Source organism: Phyllostomus hastatus, unplaced genomic scaffold, assembly GCF_019186645.2.
Source record: "Phyllostomus hastatus isolate PE091 unplaced genomic scaffold, TTU_PhHast_1.1 phas_scaffold_760, whole genome shotgun sequence".
In the NCBI taxonomy this organism is placed as follows: Eukaryota; Metazoa; Chordata; class Mammalia; order Chiroptera; family Phyllostomidae; genus Phyllostomus; species Phyllostomus hastatus.
Genome location: NW_025334040.1, coordinates 203,833 through 222,936, shown reverse-complemented (window position 1 = coordinate 222,936; position 19,104 = coordinate 203,833). Strand labels below are relative to the sequence as shown.

Below are 19,104 nucleotides of genomic sequence, written 5' to 3'. Positions count from 1 at the left end.
GTGTCACTGGTATAGTAGGGAAATAATTAAAGCCTGCTGAGCTCTTGACAGTAACTTCAGGGAGCAGCTGACACAGGTGCTAGGACCTGCCCTTGGAGGCAGCTGGAGGGGATGTGGCTGAGGGGGTGACAGGCAGGCTGGGCCGAAAGTGAGAGTGTGTGTGGTGAGCTGTCCCCTTCCCTTGGTGCATTCTGCATCTCTCAGACTGTCACTCCCTGTCTCTGTCTGTCTGTCTGTCTGTCATTCTGGTGAGATCTGGCTTTCTCCCTGTTAGTCATGTTCTGTGTCATCCTCCAGAGCAGCTGACCCTGTCTTACCTGACCCCAGGTCATGCACCCCTTCCTCCACTTTCTTCCTGTCCCACGTGGTGTGTGTGCTTCTGTATCTGTCTGTCGTGTTCATGACCTTAGTGACTTGTGACGGTGAGCAGATCTTCAGGTGCCTATTTTCACATGTGCATCTTCTTTTATGGTGAAGTGTTGGATCCAATCTACAGATATTTTTCAAAATTTGGGTCCTCCTATTTGTAGGTGTATCAGGGTGTATTTCTTCCTATATACTTTATTTATTCATTTATTTATTTATTTATTTACTTTCCTCACCCAAGGACTTTATTTCTCTTTGCTTAGTGACAGAGAAAGGGACAGAGAGGAAGAGAGAGAAACATTGATTGTTTGCCTCATATGCACCCAGACCAGGTATCAAGCCCACAACCTTATGATCAGAGGATGATGCTCCGACCAACTGAGCCACACCGGCCACGGCTATGTCCTTTTCTCCCATGTGCAGGCTCATGTGCCCACCACAGCGGTCAGGATTCCACACAGTCCCATCAAACGTGGACTCTTCGTGTTTCCCTTTTACAACACCCACCTCCTCCCACCCAGACCCTTCCCCTGCCCCTCAGCCCTGCAGCCATCACCTGGTTCTCCATCTCCCAAAGTCTGTCATTGGAAAAATTGTGTAGAAATAGAATCCTACATTGTGTAACATTTTTTAACTGGTCATTTATTCATCATATTTACTCATACACTTGTCAAGAATGTTGTGTTTATCAATAGTCCATTTTTTTTACTGAAAAATATTCTGTGATTCACATGTACCAATGTCTGTTTAACCATCACCTCGAAGGACATCTGAATTATTTTCATTTTGGGGCTCCTATGTGTAAGGGTGTTGGTATCAACTGAGTGACTGTGTCTTCCAAAGTTCGGGCGTTGAAGTCGTTACTCCCAGTGTAGCTGTATGTGGAGACGGGGACTCCAAGGAAGTAATAAAAGCCACAGGATGTGTCATGGGTGGGGCTCCGGTCTGGTGGGATCACTGACCAGACTGTCTCTCTCTGTCTCTCTCTCTCTCTCTTCCAACAAGCAACTCAGTGGTGTTTGGTTACCACATACTGAGGGGACTAGACAGGTGCTGTGAACACTTGTGTATGGGTTTTTATGTAAACATAAGTTTTTAATTTTCTGAGATAAATGCCCAGTGATGCAGTGACTAGTTGTATGGTAACTGCATGTTCAGCTCTATATTAATCACATGACTGTTTTTCCATTGTGGCTCTGCCATCTGACCTTCCTACCAGCACTGAGTGAGTGACCCCTTCTTGCTGCCTGACCAGTGTCTGGTGCTGCCCCGATTTCACTTCAGTCAGTCTGCTCCGTGCTGACCAGTGTGCAAGTGTCTCGCTCTGGTTTTAACTTACCTTCCCTGGTGGCTGCTGATGAACATTTTTCTCTGTGTGTTTTTTGACATGTGTATATTTTTCCAACCACTGTCTGTGTCGTTTGTTCATTATCAAATTGAATTTTGTTTTCTTTGTTTATTTTTTAAACTTTTTAAATAATTTGAGAAAAACACACCTCTGTTGCTCCGCCCATCCACGCCCTCATTGGCCGACTCCCCTCTGCCCCTCAACCAGGGGTCAGACCCAAACCCCTGGTGCATTGGACACCGCTCCAGCCAACTGAGGCCCCAGCCAGGGCTGTTTGCTGTGTGTATTAATTAGTTTCAACACTTTACACACTAGTTCCTTGATGGATTGGGATTGCCAAGTACTTTCTCCCACTTTATTGTTTTTTCACATTAACTCCATAAAAGAGACTTTTGTAGAACAAAGTTTTTAATTTTAAAGGGTTTCTATATATTTTCTATCCTCTTACATATGAATCATTTCTATGAAATATAAGAACTCTTACCAAGACCAACGCAAAAAAGATTTTTCTCTTTTTTTCTAAAATGTAATGGAAATTCCCCCAGAGGCACATGACCAGTGTCACTGTGTCCTGGAGCAAAGTCCAGCCTCTGACACCAGCTTGACCACTGTCCCTACCGGCTCCTGTTTCCAGCACCCCCACCCCACACCACACTGTGATCTCATCACTGGAGGGGACTGAGCCTTCTCCCCAAGACCAGAGAGGAAACTCAGCCCAGATATGTGTGCAGGGGCTAGTCAGGGGTCAGCACCTTCCCCTCAACACCACAGAGAGCTCTGAGCAACCTGGGCACAGACCTGGAGGTGAGGACCCAACTTTAAACCCTCCACTGACCCCAGCTGCTCTCTGCCCAGCGGGTGCCACTCAGCAAGGCCACGAGGGGAAGGAAGTGGATTTGCATGGAGCCCCTTATGCAGGATAAGACAGGCCCCGAAGCCACATCATCAGCTGTGGGTCAGAGGAAGATCCTGGGGCTTCTCCACCATGGCCTGGACCCCTCTCCTGCTCCCCCTCCTCACTCTCTACACAGGTGCTGACTCCCTAGGCTAAGCCCCCACAGAAACCAGGGAGCAACCTGGCCCTGAACTTTGCTCAGCACACGGGACCCTGCAGGGTGTATGCAATCTGGGAAGGAGACCCTGATCCTCACACTCACCTCTCCTGTCCTCCCTTACAGGTTTGGTGGCCTCTTCTGAAGTGACTCAGCCCCCAGCAGTGTCTGTGACCTTGGGACAGACAACCAGGATCACTTGCCAAGGAGAGTTCATAAGAAAATATTATCCTTCTTGGTACCAGCAGAAGCCAGGCCAGGCACCCATGCTGCTCATCTATGGTGACGAGAAGCGAACTTCAGTGATCCCTGACCGATTCTCTGTTTCTGAACCAGAGGACACAACCACCCTGATCATCAGTGGGGCCCGGGCTGAGGACGAGGCTGTCTATTACTGTTATGCAGGAGAAAGCAGTAGTAACACTCACAGTGACACAGGCAGACGGGGAAGTGAGACAAAAACCCCTTCCCCATCTGTGCACACTCTCCTCCTGCCCAAGTACGAGCAGAGACAAAGTTGTGAGCAGGTCTGACTCAGGCCCCAGGTCTGAGATCTCCAGGCTGCCCCCTCCTCCCAGCCCTCACCCAGCTCTCCGAGGGCAGGCAGGACTGCATTCAGGGCTGGTAGAACCAGGATGTCCTGGGGATTTCAAGGCCAGGGTGTGACTAGGAACACAGGGGGCTAAATGGAAGGACACAGGGGGAGACATCCACGCAGCGGTGAAGGACACTGCAAGTCCACGTGATGGAGGCTGTGTCACTCACGGGCCCACGGTCTCTGAACTGTCCTCCTGGTCTGAGCTCCTGAGGCCGCAGGATCTGACGGCTGCCTGGGACCCTGAACAGATGTGAAGGGTGGGGTGGGCAGGGTAGAAAGGGATAATGTTTAAAGAAATATGGGCCAGAACATTCCAGTTTTGGTGAGCATTAAGAACCCACAGATCCAAGGAACATGACACACCCCAGCACCTAAAACACAAAGGAAACAGCACCCACACTCGTCACAACCAAAGCCCTCACACCCGTGTGGAGGAGACCATCAAAAAGCAGCAGAGCAAAAGTCACTTCCCCCACACAGGAAGATCCGTAATGGAAGCGCAAGGTTCTCAGTGGAAGCAACGCAACCAGGAGGAGCCAGGAGCAGCGTCTTCAGAACACGGACAACAACCCAACACAAAAGCTGTCGGCTTCCAGTTCCGCCCAGAGAAATGCCTCTGAGGAAGGGGCAGAACCACCCCTGCTCACATGCACAGCCACGTGCAGAGCTGACCAGTAGCAGACCCTGAGTGCAGGGAGGGAGGGAGGACAGCTCCCCGACGGAAGGGACGTGACCCAGACAGAAAGAGGAATCCATGCAAAGAAATGAAAGGAACAAGATAAGATAACTACATGGATGAAGAGAAACATTTTATTATATTGTTCAAAGCAAAAGAACAGTAACAGGGTATGAAGTGATTTATAATGTTAGTTAAAGCAAAATGCAGGACAACGTGAGCAAAATTTTCGGAGGGTGAAAAACATGAGGTAATGTCCCTATGTCATATGTGAAGCGATACGACAGCACTAGAAGGGGGACTTTGGTAAATCGGGTATGTCCTGCAGATGCTACCACAACCCTTAAAATAAAACCCATTTTAAACATCAGTTAGACTTAATGCCACCAAGACTGATAACATGAAATCATGTAAATATATTCAAAGAGAGTTATGGGGAGATTGAATTTTTCAGCGAGAATCGGCTAAAGGCTGCCTACCAGAAACCCACGTGACCTTGCCAGGTGAACAGGACTGCGGTGCAGACACAGGTGGAGAGAGAGAGCAAGGCCAGGGGTCCAGAGGGGCCCCTGGGGTGCACAGAGCACCTGCGTGAGATCCCTCCCCCTGACAGGTCCCTGAGGCTTGTGGACTCACTGCTGGGGTGCTCCTCTGCAGTTTGCTTTGTGTGAAGCTGTCAGGGGGATCACAGCCCTGCTGACCTCAGAGAACGGATAAGAAAGGGCACCCCCTGCGGTGGTGTGGTGACAGAGCCCCGTGGAGTGGGAGTTACTCTTCCTCACATGTTTGATGGGATTTGCCATGAAGCCACTGTGTCTGTGGTTCTTGTTTTAGCAAGAAGGGGTGTAATTACTGGTCAATGTCTCTCCTTCCCCTCCCCCTTCCCCTCCCCCTCTCTTCCTCCTCTCTCTGAAGGAAGATATTGAAGTGCCTGCATCTGATTGTGGGATTTTGCATTTGTCCAGTGAGAGAAGAAACTCTTCAGATCATGAGCCCAGGTGCTCTAGGAACCTGACAGAGGCCGCCTGGCACATCCCACTACCCACCAGGGAGAGAAAGGCAGAGTCCCAGGGCCCTGGAAAGGCTGAATGGGTCCCGTGAGGACCACCGTGACCTGCCTCCGCTGCTTAGGACGATTGAGGCTGAGTCGTTGCTTTTTCTCCAAGTCATTAATTAGACTAAGCCACCTGTCAGAGAATCTGAAATCAAGTTGGAATAACGCATGGTAATCTGATGTCTTGTAGACACATGAAGCTTTCACAGGAGCAACTGTATGAAGTGAGGGCCAAGTCTCTGACGGTCTCACACCCTGTGCACTGTGCTGCTGCTACAGGGAAGGAGACAGACTAAACGCCCTCCCCGTGGAGCTTTGACCTCGTGGGGTCAGCAGTAAACAACAAATACAGTAAAGAAACAGAGCACGTCAGTACAAGGTAGGGTACGTGAGAAGGGGTAAGTGCCTGGCACCACCTGCACCCACACATCCTGCCCACACACAGCTCTCTCCCGCACAGGCCTCTGAAAAGCATTCTCACAGGGACTGCTGAGCGCTGGGGGAGGCTGGGGCCCCCGGGGTCAGAACCGGCTGCAGGACTCGGAGCATCGCCCCTGAGGCCAGGGCTCCTCTCCTGCTCGTTCTGCACAGCATGGTGTCCCCAGGCCCTGCCTGTGGGTTCTGCACCCACAGAACCCACAACCTGAGCTCAGCCCAGGGAATGCTGCAAGGGGTGGGGCCCTTGAGAGTGACCCTCTGTTTCTGGGACCTGCACGTTCATGGTCTCCTAAAGATACAGTTGCTTTCACTGGAGTGGCTGTGACACATCTGTCACTCTCACTGGTCAGGGAGCTGACGACCAATCAGTGCAGCAAAGCAGATCCAGCAGGACCCAGGCCAGACCCTGCAGAGCAAAGCAGCCAGAGGGTCCCCAGAAATTCTCCAGCTCCAACTTCTGATCAGCTGCTAACACCCCAACATCCCCGGTGAGGGGGATTCTCATGACACTCAGGAGGATAAGGGGGGACAACAATGAGCGTGGAGGACACCACCCTACCACCCAGCCTGGAGCTGATGCTCCCCCATTGCCTCTGTCATGCTCGGCCCCAAAGAGCCATGGTCAGGGTCTAGGAATTAGGGGCTCTTCTCCTGGACTCACCGCATTTTCTCAATTTTCCTGGGGACCTAGTCTCTAGGCCTCAAATTTACCTGCTATGAAATGTAAAGATTTATACTTAATTTTGGAAACTCTTTCATTCCCCCAAAATTAAATGGTACAAAAGAAAGGAAAGTGTCTTAGACACTGGGCAGGAGGTCAGTTGGGGCTCAGGTCTGGCACCCCTGGTCCATCCTCTGGAGAACCTGGGAGAGGGGCCAGCAGATGCTAACATCTGTGGGAAGGAGTTGCTCCCAGATGGAAGGAGCAGGAGGCTCTCAGTCTCATCAAAGGCCACAGGGGCCAGAGCAGACCCCGCCCACTGCTCACTCTGGGAGGCAAGTCAGAGATGGACTCACTGCCCTAGGGGTGACAGCAGTGACACTGATTTCAGTGCCCAGCTGATGTCAGTATGGGAATGTCTGTGTCCCACAGTCTGTACTGGGGTAAGGGTAGAGACAGCTCTGGTTTGAGATACACTGAAAGCCTGGGTCCCTGTAGGGTAGCATGCAGGTTTCTACAGGACTTGACACTTTGCAAAAGAACAAAGTTTCTTCTGCACCCTCCACTCTTCTAACTAAACCAATCAGCAGGAAGGGCCCTGTAACCCTGGGACAGCGTGACCAGAACAGCACCTCCTGCCTTCTTGCAGTCCTTATGTGACCTCTCAGAGCAGGGCTGTACAGGGCAGGGGTCACACTCTCTCAGGTGACAAGCACTCTGGGTGACCTGCAAGCCTTAAGCTCCAGGTCTGAGTTCTCCCCACCGGCAGGGGGCAGTGGAGCTGCATCCAGGAGCAGCCTGGGCAGAAGCTGGGGCTGCCCAGCTGGAGGCTCAGAGGGAGACCAGCCCTGGGGTCAGCAGTTCCAAGGCTCAGTGCAGGTGCTGGACTTCAGGAAGTTCCATCTCTACCCTGAGACCCAATGAGCACATTGTGACAGTCAGACTCACACAGTGTCACTGCTGGACCCTGACAGGCACCTCTGAGTGCTTCACCTGAAATGCAGCTCACCTCTCTGTAGGCAGGGATCCTGGGGCTGACCCTGTGTCTGGGTAGGAAAAGGACACCCTGACCTCTGCCCTCTACCTCTTGTTCTCACCTGTGGGTGCTCTCTGACCCTGGGGCTGCAGTTGCTTTGCTCAGGGCCATCTCAGGGGAAGAGGGCAGAGTCAGAACCTCTGGTCCCTGCCTGGAGCAGCACAGACACTTCAGGAGACTCTCCGAGGGAAGGGGATTCTCCCTGCTCAGGTCCAGCTCTGGTCACCAGGCTGTCCTTGGTCAGGAACAAGTTTAGCCTGAAAGGAGAGACCACAATGTCTGGTCCCCAGAGGTTACAACCTGTGTGAAGAACAGGGCTTGGGGGACCCTCACAGAGCACATGGGGCCTGAAGCTGGGGTCTCAGTCAGGTGGATTTCTGGAGCTTTTCTCAGGTCGGTTAAAACCCTAATGCAGCATTGTAAAAGAACCAAAGAGTCGACAGCCCACATAGCGAGTCTGTGTGGAGAGGGGCGAGGAGGAAGGGGCACAGACACCAGTGTGGGTGAGACTGGGAGCTGGTGTGAATCGCCCGAAGCAGGAGCACATTGAACAAGGAGCACATCACACCAGAGGCACCGCACATGCATCCTGACCCCATGGAACCACGTCTAAAGAAAGCCAGTGATGGACACTCATATGTGCGTGGGGACACAGAGAAGATGTGAAGGAGGAGGAGGAAGAGGTCGGGACCAGGCCCCTGTATCTGCTGAGTCAGGAGTTGTCACTTAAGTCTCAGAGGGCCCAGCTCAGCCCTGTGGCCAGGCTCCTGGAAGGCCCACAGCCCTGCTGAGCCAGGCCAGGACAGACGCCTGGCTAGGAGCATTTGGGACAGACCCCAGGAAGGTGACCGTCATCAGGGGTGTGAGAGTCCAGGGATAATTTTCTGACCTGAGAAGCAGCTAGAAGAATTTGGGCACTCAGCCCTTCCTCCTCAGTCACCCAGCCTGGCCCCTGGGGGTGGTAAAAATGATCTCTGCTAACTACTCACCTTAGAACCCAGATGGGGAGTGCATTTGCATAAACACTGAAACATCAGGGCCCCAGAGGACTGAGAGGGCACAAGAGAGGCCTGGGGAGCCCACGGTGCTGTGAGGTCTCAGGAGGCAGAGCTCTGGGGTGTCTGCACCATGGCCTGGACCCCTCTGCTGCTCTCCCTTCTCACTCTCTGCACAGGTGCTGTCCCCAGGCCCTGCTTGCCTCTCAGCCCAACAGGACAGGGAGCTGGCCCCCCCAAACCTTGATCTCAGCCAGATACAGACTTAAGGTGGGTCCTTAAGGGAATAGTCCCTGAATTCTCAATCCCTCTCTTGTCTCCCCCCCTTTCAGATTCTGTGGTTTCCTCTGAGCTGACACAGCCTTCCTCGGTGTCTGTGGCCCTGGGACAGACGGCCACCATCACCTGTCAGGGAGATATCTTGTTGATATCTGATGATGACTACGAGCAAGAAAATGATGTCCACTGGTACCAACAGAAGCCCGACCAGACCCCCGTGCTGGTCATTATTAGATATAGCAACCGGCCCTCAGGGATCCCTGACCGATTCTCAAGCTCCAGCTCAGGGAACACGGCCACCCTGACCATCAGCAGGGCCCAGGCCCAGGATGAGGCTGACTATTACTGTCAGTCATGGGGCAGCAGTGGTGATGCTCACAGTGACACAGGACAATGGGGAAGTGAGACACAAACCCTTCCTCTGTATGTGTATCACTTTCCTCCATCCCTAGCGCAACTGTGCAGGAAATCAGTGAGCCATCTGCTCAGGTCCCCTGATCTGAGATCCCAACACTGTCCCTCCTCTGAGCCCTCGAACAGCTCTGCAGAGGGTGGGTCAGGAGTGAATTCAGGGCTGGCTGGTCCAGGCTGTTCTGGTGTTTCCAGGAGAAAGTATGAGTTGTAGAAAGAAGTCCTCACTTGAAGGATATCCAGATGACAATCTATGTCCAGTGGGCCTTGGATTTCCATGTATAGCCCCAAGAAGCTTCTCCTTGGCAAAATGTACTGAGCAATCCCCAGACCCTCCCAGCTCACCTGAGTTCTGAAGCCCTAGGTTCCCTGGCAGCCTGGGATTCTGAATGGAACAGACTGGTGTAGTGGACACTGTGGTGTCCACCTTGATGCCTAATCATGGCTTTCACACCCACACACCCCTGTGGGAGCCCCAGAAAACTCCAAATGTGCCCTCACTGGGAAGTCAGTGGTGGCAGAGAATTTTTCCCACCACTGGTGGTGTGTCCTTTCTCTGAGTGTGACTCAGGTCGAGTGACTGCCTGATGCCAGGATCCCCAGGCCTTGCTTACACTGAGGATAACTGTGCAGAGTTTCCTGCTCAGTCCTCAGTTGTTACCACATGGCGGGTCTGCCCTCCTCAGCTTCCCTCCAGACAGATCCCCTGACCGGTTCACTGTGTCAGAGGGAGTCTCCAGGGCCCCCGAGACTAAATAACAGCCCATGGGGGAGTGTGTGGGTGAGGAGAGGGTCGCACACAGATGACACTCTGGGCGTGCAAACGCAGACAGAACACGCAGTCCCGCAGCAACGGAATGCATACTCATCTCCAGTACATGAGACCACTCCCCAGAATAGACTGTTTTCTAGGACACAAAGCAGGTTCAATGTATTTAAAAGGGAGAAACTGGGAGGGGGAAGGGGAAGAAAGTATAATGAGGATAAATGGTAATGGAAAAAATACAATTAAAAAGTTACAATCAAAAAAATAAATAAAAGATAGAAATTATGCATTGTATTTTCTCCAAAGTGGAATAAAATTAGAAATCAATAAAACAGTTTTTTTGAATTGATAAGAAAATGGAAATTTGAAAGCACACACCCAAATAGTCAATGGCTCAATGGAGAAATCAAAGGAAAATGGGAAAATGTGAGGACAGTGAATGATGGTGAAGACGTGGCGCATCAGCCCAACAGAAGCCAACAGAAAAAACAGAGTTTATTCTTCTATTATTATTTATTATTGTATTATTTTCTATACAAACAATTATAAACCTACTTTTGCCCATCCTGTATTATGTTAATTATTATGTGTAAATATATTTATATGTACTTAATGTATATTAATAAATAGAGTTAAAAATAGTTTTCTGTTTCTAAATTTTAATATATATATATACACACAATCTCAAATCAGTAATGTAGCATTTCAATTTCAGACATAGTAAAAAGAAGAGTACGCTGAACCAAAGCAGGCAAAATAAATAATAAAGATTAGACTAAATATTGAGGAAAGAAGGAGTGAAGAATATAAACAAAACTAAAAGTTAGTTGTTTTAAAACATCAACAACGTTGACAATTTTTTAGCTAGATTGATCATATTTTATTTATTTTTTATTTTTTATTAAAGGTTTTATATATTTATTTTTAGAGAGAGCAGAAGGGAGGGGGAAAAAAGGGAGAGAAGCTTCAATCTGAGAAACAATGATCAGTTGCCTCTCAAGTGCACCCTGACCGGGAACAGAACCCGCAACCCAGGCATGTGCCCTGGCCGGGAATCCAACCAGTGACCTTTTGCTTGGCAGGATAGTGTTCAATCAACTGAGCCACACTGGTCACGGCTAGACTGACATTATTTTGAAAAGATAAATTACTAAAAACATGAAATAAGGAGGAGCCGTTACTACTGACACTGCAAAAATGAAACATGACTTTAAGGAAATAAGGGAACACTAGGAACCAATGCATGCCACAAAATGTAGATGAAATGAACAAGTTTCTAGAAAACCAGAAGATGTTCAAACTGACTCAGTGAAAACTAAGGAAGACTGATGAAATCCGCAACAACACAGAGACTAAGTAATCACAAACTAGCCACACAGAAAGGCCCAGTCACAGACACTTCACTGGTGAATGTCACCACACATTTAAAGAACAATTATTACCAATTATTCATAAATTCTTCCAAAAAATAGAAGAGAAAAAGACACCTACCAGCTCATTCAATGAGGTCATCTTTACTGTGAACCCAAAAACCAGATAATATGTCACAAGGAAAGAAAACTGTACATCAATAACCCTTACGACACAGACACCAAAACCTCCACACCGTCCTAGAAAACCAGTCCAGCCGCCTGCACAAGGAGCATGCACCACGACTGGCTGGCATTCATTCCCAGAACCAGGGTTGATTTAGCACCTGCACATCAGTCAACTCAATACACCACAGGGACACAATAGAGAACAAAGCACCATCCTCTTCTTGGGAGTCACAATGTCTTCACACCAGCAGCCACTGCTTCTAGCTGTGTTTCTAGTCCCCTCACATCCTCAGAAGGTGTGATTGCTGGTGTGGAGAGGGGGTGGGATGGGTTCTTCCAGGCAAAGGTTCTGAATGGCCCACACCTAATGGTGAACACACTCCTGAGAATATGATAAAGGGCCATAACGCTGTCTTTCCAAACATGTGGTGGTCAGAGGCCGCCTCCCAGACAAGCGATGAGCACACAGAACTGAAAGGAGGCTGGGGCTCAGGCAGGCACTGGGTGAGGAGCGGGGCCACGGGAGGGGTCAGCCAGAGAGAAACACAGGCAGAAGCTGCAAGGCAGATGGAGGAGAGCACCTGTGGAAAGCAGGAAAGTCTAGAGCAGCTGGAGCGAAGAACAAATGATGTGGTGAGCATTTATTTCTATCCAGATGTCCATGGGCACACCCAGATCCCCACCCCCACACACATGTGGCTGGTGGAAATGTCTGTAAAACCCTTTATTCCATGACATTATAGGTTCTGGCACCTGAATGAAGCTCAGTCTGACGAGGACAGGACCGTTCAGCACCAAGGCCCCAGTGGCCTAGAAAGGAGTTGGGGACACAGCTGGAGGAAGTGGGAGTTTCCATGTGACTGAGACCAGGGCACACAGGTCCCCTGGGATGGACTAAGATACAGATGCAGCTGCAGCAGTCAGGGTGGGCTCGGGAAACTGCCTGTTGAATGACCCCTCCTAGGACCATACTGGGAGGGTTTCACTGCTGTCCACCTGCCACTCACAGCTTAGTGACAGTCACCACAGGAAGACACAATCTGTCAATCACAGGGGACCTGCTCTTTCAGGTCCTCACCTGCCACCCGAACCTCCATGCTGCCCTCAGTGGGCAGGTCACAGCACAGGCCCTGAGGTTAATGCCATACAGGTCAGGCTGGAGACTCTGCAGAACCAGGTCCCCCCCCAGGATGGGGACTCACGTGCGGGGCTGGCTCCAGTGGGAAAGTGGGGTGAGATGACTCATACCACAGACCTCGAATCTCGGCAGCCGTGTGTGTGGTGGTCCTACTGTGCTATCCAGTGTGGTTTCTGCTGACCACCAGAGTCGTGTCCCTGAGACTAGAGACCCAGGGAGCATGTCACAGCCTGCTGATGTGCCTCCATGACCTGTGCTAAGGGCAGGGCATGTGTGGGCCTGGGCACCTCTGTGTGCACACGTGCATGAGCTTTGGTGCAGCCAAGAAGTTTCGAGATGACAGATGTCCCAGACTCTCCCTGTCCAGGATTTCCTCTGCACACCATTCTGTTGTCCTTGCTTCCCATTAAGTGTAAGCATTAAGGATATTAATAAGAACAGGAGGAGTAGCATTCATCTGTGTATAAAACACGTCAGCACATTCACAGCACTTTAAATTTCCTAAACTGTTTAGTCTCAAATACGCAATGAAGGAGCCTTCTCGTCATCTCCTCTCCTCACAGACAGGGAAGCTGAGATGGGCAGCAGCCTTGTCTGAGGTCCACCCCAGAGAGGGGAGGACCCGGCAGCAAACCAGGGGTACAGCCCCAGAGTCCCAGGTCCTCTCCTCCATCCTGTGGCCTCTCATTGGGTCTAAAACTAAGATCGGCCTTTCCTTCAAATGCCAGAGAGAACTTCTCCTTTCTGTGAAGCCAGTGAGTGGTATTGGAGCTGCAAAGTGCAGCCAGCCCTGTCCCATATGAAACACAGAGATGACTGTAAATTTTGCAGGGTCCACGTTTAAAAGATGAGATGAAACCATTGGAATTAGTTTTCATAATATATTTTGTTTAATTCAGTTAGATGCTGGTGTGTGGGGAGTGGTGGGGGGAAATAGAGGTAACTGTACTTGAATAATAATAACAAAAGAAAAAAGATTTGATTAAGTAGTATGTTGTTGTGGGTCTATTTCTAAATTCTCAATAATGCTCCATTGCTTAACATGTCTATTCTTTGCTAATTCCACCCTGTCTTCATTACTCTTAAGACTATAGGAAGTAAAAATATGTTTACTTAAATTTATTCTTTATTTTGGATAGTCTAGTTCCTCTGTCTTTCCATGTGAGTTTTGAAATCCTTATGTTTATATCCACAAAAAATGTGCAGGGATTTTAATTTGCATTCTGTTAAATCTTTAGGCCAGTTTGTGGAGAATTAACATTTTTCCTATGTTGAGTCTTCTAATCCATAAACAAAGTATATTTCTCTGTCCATTTAGATCTTTTATTAATGTCATGAACAGATAATAGTTTTCAGCATAATGTTCTTTACCAGTTTATTGATTTATGCCTAATGATTTCATTTGTTTGAAGCTACATGAAATTAAAAAGCTTCTGCATGGCTAAAGAAACCATCATCAAAATGAAAAGGGAAACGACCCTATGGGAGAACGTATTTGCCAATGATACATTGTATAAGGTTTTCTTAGACCCTGCCAAGGAAATAAACAGCCAATTAGCCATCGAAACAGGCAGATGAGCTTTATTTTGGAAGTTTGTGCTCCCGGGCGCCGTTTTCTCTGCCTGGAGAAAGGGCTAAGAAAAGACCTTGCAGGAGAAGGGAAAGGGTGGGAATTTTACCTGGCTTGACTTTGCTTGGGAGCCAAGGAACGGTTCTTGGTGAACAAAGAAGCAACATATCATTGGTGGTTCCTGGTCTGACGTCAGCCACCTCTTCTGGGTCAGAGTTGAGTCACCGTATTACTTGTAGTCCAAACGGCAGCCATATTTGTAGTCCAAATGCTATAATTGTAATTAGGTTCCCAATTGTCCTACCCTGCCCATCCTGACACATTGGACAAGGGTTTGATCTCCAAGATATGTAAGTAAATCATGCAACTCAACACCAGGCAGAAGAACAATCCAATTGAAAAATGGACAAAAGGCCTGAATAGATACTTTTCCAAGCAGGACACACAGGGCATATGAAAAGATGCTCAACATCACTAGCTATCAGAGAGATGCAGATTAAAGCCACAATAAGATACCACTCCACACCCTTCAGAATGGCCATCATGAACAAACCAACAAACAACAAGTGCTGGAGAGGCTGTGGAGAAAAGGGAACCCTCCTGCACTGTTGGTGGGAATGCACACTGGTGCAGCCACTGTAAAAAGAGTATAGAATTTCCTGAAAAAAACACTAAAAATGTAACTGCCTTTTGATCCAGCAATTCACTGCTGGAACAAAACCCTAAGAATCCTGATATACCAATTCAAAAAAACCTATGCACCCCAATGTTCATAGCAGTGCTGTCTACAATAGTCAAGTGCTGGAAACCACCCAAGTGCCCATCAGTAAACAAGTGGATCAAAAATTGTGGTACATTTACATAATGGAATACTGTGCAGCAGAAAGAAAGAAGGAACTCCTACCTTTTGAGACATCGTGAACTGGAGAATATTATGCTAAATGAAATAAGCCAGAGTGAAATAAAAATACCATATTATCTCACCTATAAGAGGAACCTAAGGAAAAAAAATAACTAATGAGAAAATAGAACTACAGAAATGTGGAACACACTGAAAGAAACCAGAGGGGAGGGGGAGGGGACAATGGTGGAAAGAAAGGGCAGGAACTAGTCAAAGAACAACTATGAATGACCCATGGAAAACAATGTGGGGACTGACTGTGGGAGTGGCAGGTGAGCTGGGTGGAGGAAGGCAGAGGGGGAAGAATGGGGACAACTGTAACAGAATAACAATAAAAGTTTTAAAATAAGAAAATATTTCAATGTGAATTAAATATAGAACTATTGGTATATTTTACATTGTTTTCAAACTGGCTTTGAAATTTTTGTGTCTTTCAGAACGACAGCACATCTCTCCTGGGATGACCCACATCTTATGCCCAACAGCTGTGATGACTTGTTGCCACCACATTGGACAGAGAAGGTTAGAGACAAAAGTACCTTGGGTAACTGTCTATGCAGTACATATGACAGCCACCAGGGGGCGATGGAGGGTCTCATAACACAGAGGCCTCAATAGTCAGGAAAAGCTGCTCCACTTTCCACCAAGCCAAGAAGGCTGAGAACAGGACATGGAGGGAATATTTACATGTGTGCCCACATTAGTTCCATTCTCAAATACACAATATCAAATACAACTACAGCTTTAAACCTGAATTGGGGTTATTGAACATGTTTATTTTTAGTCAGTGTAAGGATGACAATATTCCTTTTGTATTTTTAAATAAATAATCTCCCTCTCAGTGGGCTATTGTTTCCATAAATGGCATTCAAGTCATAATGTTATATTTTGTGCAGTGATCTAGAGGGAAGAGTAAGAAATATTTTCTTGAAGCAGGATGACTTGCTATTTTTAAGAAAGGAATATATTTCCCTCCCTCACAAACACGGGTCACGGTCTGAACGTGAAATCTCCCAGGATGCTACTCACAGGTGACCTCCCAGGTGGTCAGGAGACCCACAGCACAGGTGTGAGCACAGGCCTGCAGGAGGGGTCAGCAGGTCCCATGGGGACCCTGAGGTATGAGTGTGAGGAGTGGACACCCCAGGGTGGGAAGGGCAGAGAGGAGCTGCTGTGGTCCCCTCAGCTGGGGACAGTGGGGGACGTGTCTCAGGCACCAGACCCTGGTCCCCTCTCCACTGTCTCTCAGAGCAAACTCTGAGGAGTGAGTCAGGGGTCTGTCTGTCTATCTGTGTTCCAGTCACACAAGGCTGCTACGTCACCTCCAAGCAGAGCGCCTCCAGCATTTTGTACGTGAACTCATTTCACTGCACCCTCAGCACCACCAGGCTGACACCCAATGTATTTGTGTGGGACAGCACATAAAAAGTGCTTTCTTGAAAATGTGAAATCCTACAGTTTTGTAAAATTAAAAGGTTTCTCTCCTGATACTGACACTTGTGGAAACTCAACGGCGTTGACCACATGAGAAACCCAGCCCTGACATAGACTGTTAGAGACCCAGCCTGATGCGAACCCTGTTCCAGTCACCTGATGCCAATGCCTGTTTGGCACAGGACCCTGTGCCCTCTGCCAGGGAGGGAGCAGTGGGAGGGTCCCCTCGTTTCCCACACACAGTCCCGCGTGTCACTAAAAAACAAAGGTGCTGACACGTGAGGACCTGAGCGCTCTTCACAGCAGACTCCAGGACGACGGCCCCCCAGGAACAGGGTAGAGGGCAGTGACAGGACAGGGGTCCTGGGTTGGGGGGGCAGGGACATGGGGCCCAGAGAGGGATGGAGCAAGGAGAGGACCAAACGCTCAAGGTCGGCCTCCTGGACTGAAGTCTTGATCCATAATCACTGTCTGGGGGGCTCTGAGAAAATCATAACCTCACAATGACGGCCCCCTGCCCATCACACAGGAGGAGGGACCAGGCCTTCAGCACAGGGATCATGTGGGGTTATTCTGATGTCGGATTTTTATGATGTCAGGTGACGGGTACATATAAAACACTCCCCAAGGTTCCCTATTCTTTAAGTCACAGGTGGCAAACACCAGGCCTGTGGGCCAAATCCGACCCTCCGTCTTGTTTTATCCAGCCCGGCACCTTGTTTCTACCAGTGGCAGCACCGCCAAGCTCCTTGCCCCGAGTTAAGGAGTAATTACATTTATACGGTCCTGAAATTACATTCAGCCCTTTGAAGGCAGCCATGAGGTTCATGTGGCCCCCTGTGAAAATTAGTTTGACACCCCTGCATTAACTTCTTAGAAGTAGCCATCTGATGAATTAGCTACACATGTAGGATGATATTCCTCCTGTGGACACCAGGGGGCACTGCGGGTCCTGGTTTGGGGAACTCAAAGGTTAAGTGCCCTTGGCTGGGCTCAAGGGCAAAGGGCATGACTGAGGCTCCTTTGAAGACACTTCTATTGGGTAAAATCAACTCTTAACAATGAAAGCAACACCTGGACCTTGTTCTGACCTCAGGAAGTTGCCAGCAGGAGGCTGTTAGGCTCAGGACTCAGACCAGAGCTGAGAGAGTTGAGAACAGAGAACAGATTTGCATTCATGCTCCTCCCTCTTGAGCTTCTAGGAGAGAGGATAAACAGGGGCTTGGAGAGGCCAGGGCCAGCTGGGAAGCCTCAGGGCAGAGATCTTGGAGTCACTCCCACCATGGACTGGGCTCCCTTCTTCCTCCTGCCCCTGGTGTTCTCCACAGGTCAGGGCATCGCTGGGCAGTTAGAGGTCCCTTCCAAACCCAGTTTTCAGGGGCATCTGTCCAGTCTGGGTGCATTCGGCATCATGTCTGTGTTTTATGTTTGCAGGTCTCTGTGCTGAACTTAGGCTGACCCAGCCCCCGTCTGCTTCTGCCTCCCTGGGAGCCTCGGCCAAGCTCACCTGCACCCTCAGCAGTGAGCACAGTGGCTACAACATTGCATGGCACCAGCAGCAGCCAGGGAAGGCCCCTCGGTATCTGATGTATGTTAAGAGTGATGGAAGCCACAGCAAGGGGGACGGGATCCCCGACCGGTTCTCGGGCTCCAGCTCTGGGGCCAACCGCTACTTGACCATCTCCAACCTCCAGTCTGAGGACGAGGCTGACTATTACTGTCAGACATGGAGCAGTGGTATTAATGCCACAGTGACACAGGCCAACAGGGAAGTGAGACAAAAACTCCCAACCCCATCTGTGTCACACTCTCCTCCAGCCCAAACACGACCAGAGACAATGCCATAATCAGGTGTGGCCCGGTCCCCAGATCTCAGATATTCCGGTGGCTTCTTCCTCAGCCTCAGGCAGCTGTGCAGAGGGTGGGACAGCAGTGGATTCAGTCTCACAGGACAGGGCCTGACCCGATGTTTCCAGGGCCTGCGTGTGAGTTACAGACAAGGGCATGAGTAGAAGGACCACAGACCAGGTCACAAAATCATAAAAGCCGCAGAGACACGAGGCCCGTCCACAGAGAGTACAGAGCAGAGGGACCAGGGCAGAGATCTCCCTGGAAACAACACAGACGAGGGGAGAGGGGGGCAAAGTCAGCAGAAAACTTTCAGCAACAAGAAGATGACAACAAAAACCTGTACACTTTCAAGTCTTTTCCCAGTGAAAATGTCTTTCACAAAAGGAAGCAAAGTGAAACTTTCTCAGATGTACAGACACTCAGAGAACTGACACCCGCAGACGCTCTGTTCCAGAAACAGCAGGGGACCCGCCTGAGACAGAGAAAATGGGAATCTAAACAGAGAAATTAATGGGATCCAGTATCATTACCACCAAGATAAATATACAACATTTTGTCATATTATATTCCATAAAAAATATCACTGTTTAAGACAAAAAAACAATGTACGTTGTGGTTTATAATATATGATAAAATAAGTTATGACAATGTTACCTCAGAGATTTGAGAGGAAGAGTAACCTGTTATGAGAAACTCAGGTGTCTCACTCACACCTAGTTCAGGTGAATGTGACATTTTCTCACAAGTTTGTAAGTTCAGCAGCAGGAGTGATGTGTTGTCAGAATTCTCTGCCTCAGGAGAGAAGGTCCCGTGTGACTTCCTGTGCAAACCAGAAGGGAAGCAGCAGCCCCTCTGTAGTGACAGTCCCTGTGGGACACCTGCTCCCTCACCTCACTGACACAGGACAGGGGTCACAGTGCAGTGGCTTCTCCTTCCCCTGGGTCCCCCTTCAGCTGCTCTGAATCCTGGGCCAGGTGTGTGTGCTCAGTGTG

The 19,104-nt window shown here is 49.3% G+C and overlaps 3 gene segments (V, D, J or C); all 3 read left to right on the top strand.

Moving 5' to 3' along the window:
• Positions 1 to 2,637: 2,637 nt before the first annotated feature.
• On the top strand, positions 2,638 to 3,299 carry LOC123810818. The segment is given in 2 exon segments: positions 2,638 to 2,745; positions 2,893 to 3,299. Coding segments are annotated over 2 exon segments (453 nt in total).
• Positions 3,300 to 8,302: 5,003 nt separating this feature from the next.
• LOC123810817 lies at positions 8,303 to 17,024 on the top strand. The segment is given in 3 exon segments: positions 8,303 to 8,403; positions 8,557 to 8,904; positions 16,969 to 17,024. Coding segments are annotated over 3 exon segments (450 nt in total).
• Positions 17,025 to 17,487: 463 nt separating this feature from the next.
• On the top strand, positions 17,488 to 18,223 carry LOC123810816. The segment is given in 3 exon segments: positions 17,488 to 17,589; positions 17,696 to 18,033; positions 18,131 to 18,223. Coding segments are annotated over 3 exon segments (477 nt in total).
• The last annotated feature ends 881 nt before the right edge of the window (positions 18,224 to 19,104 follow it).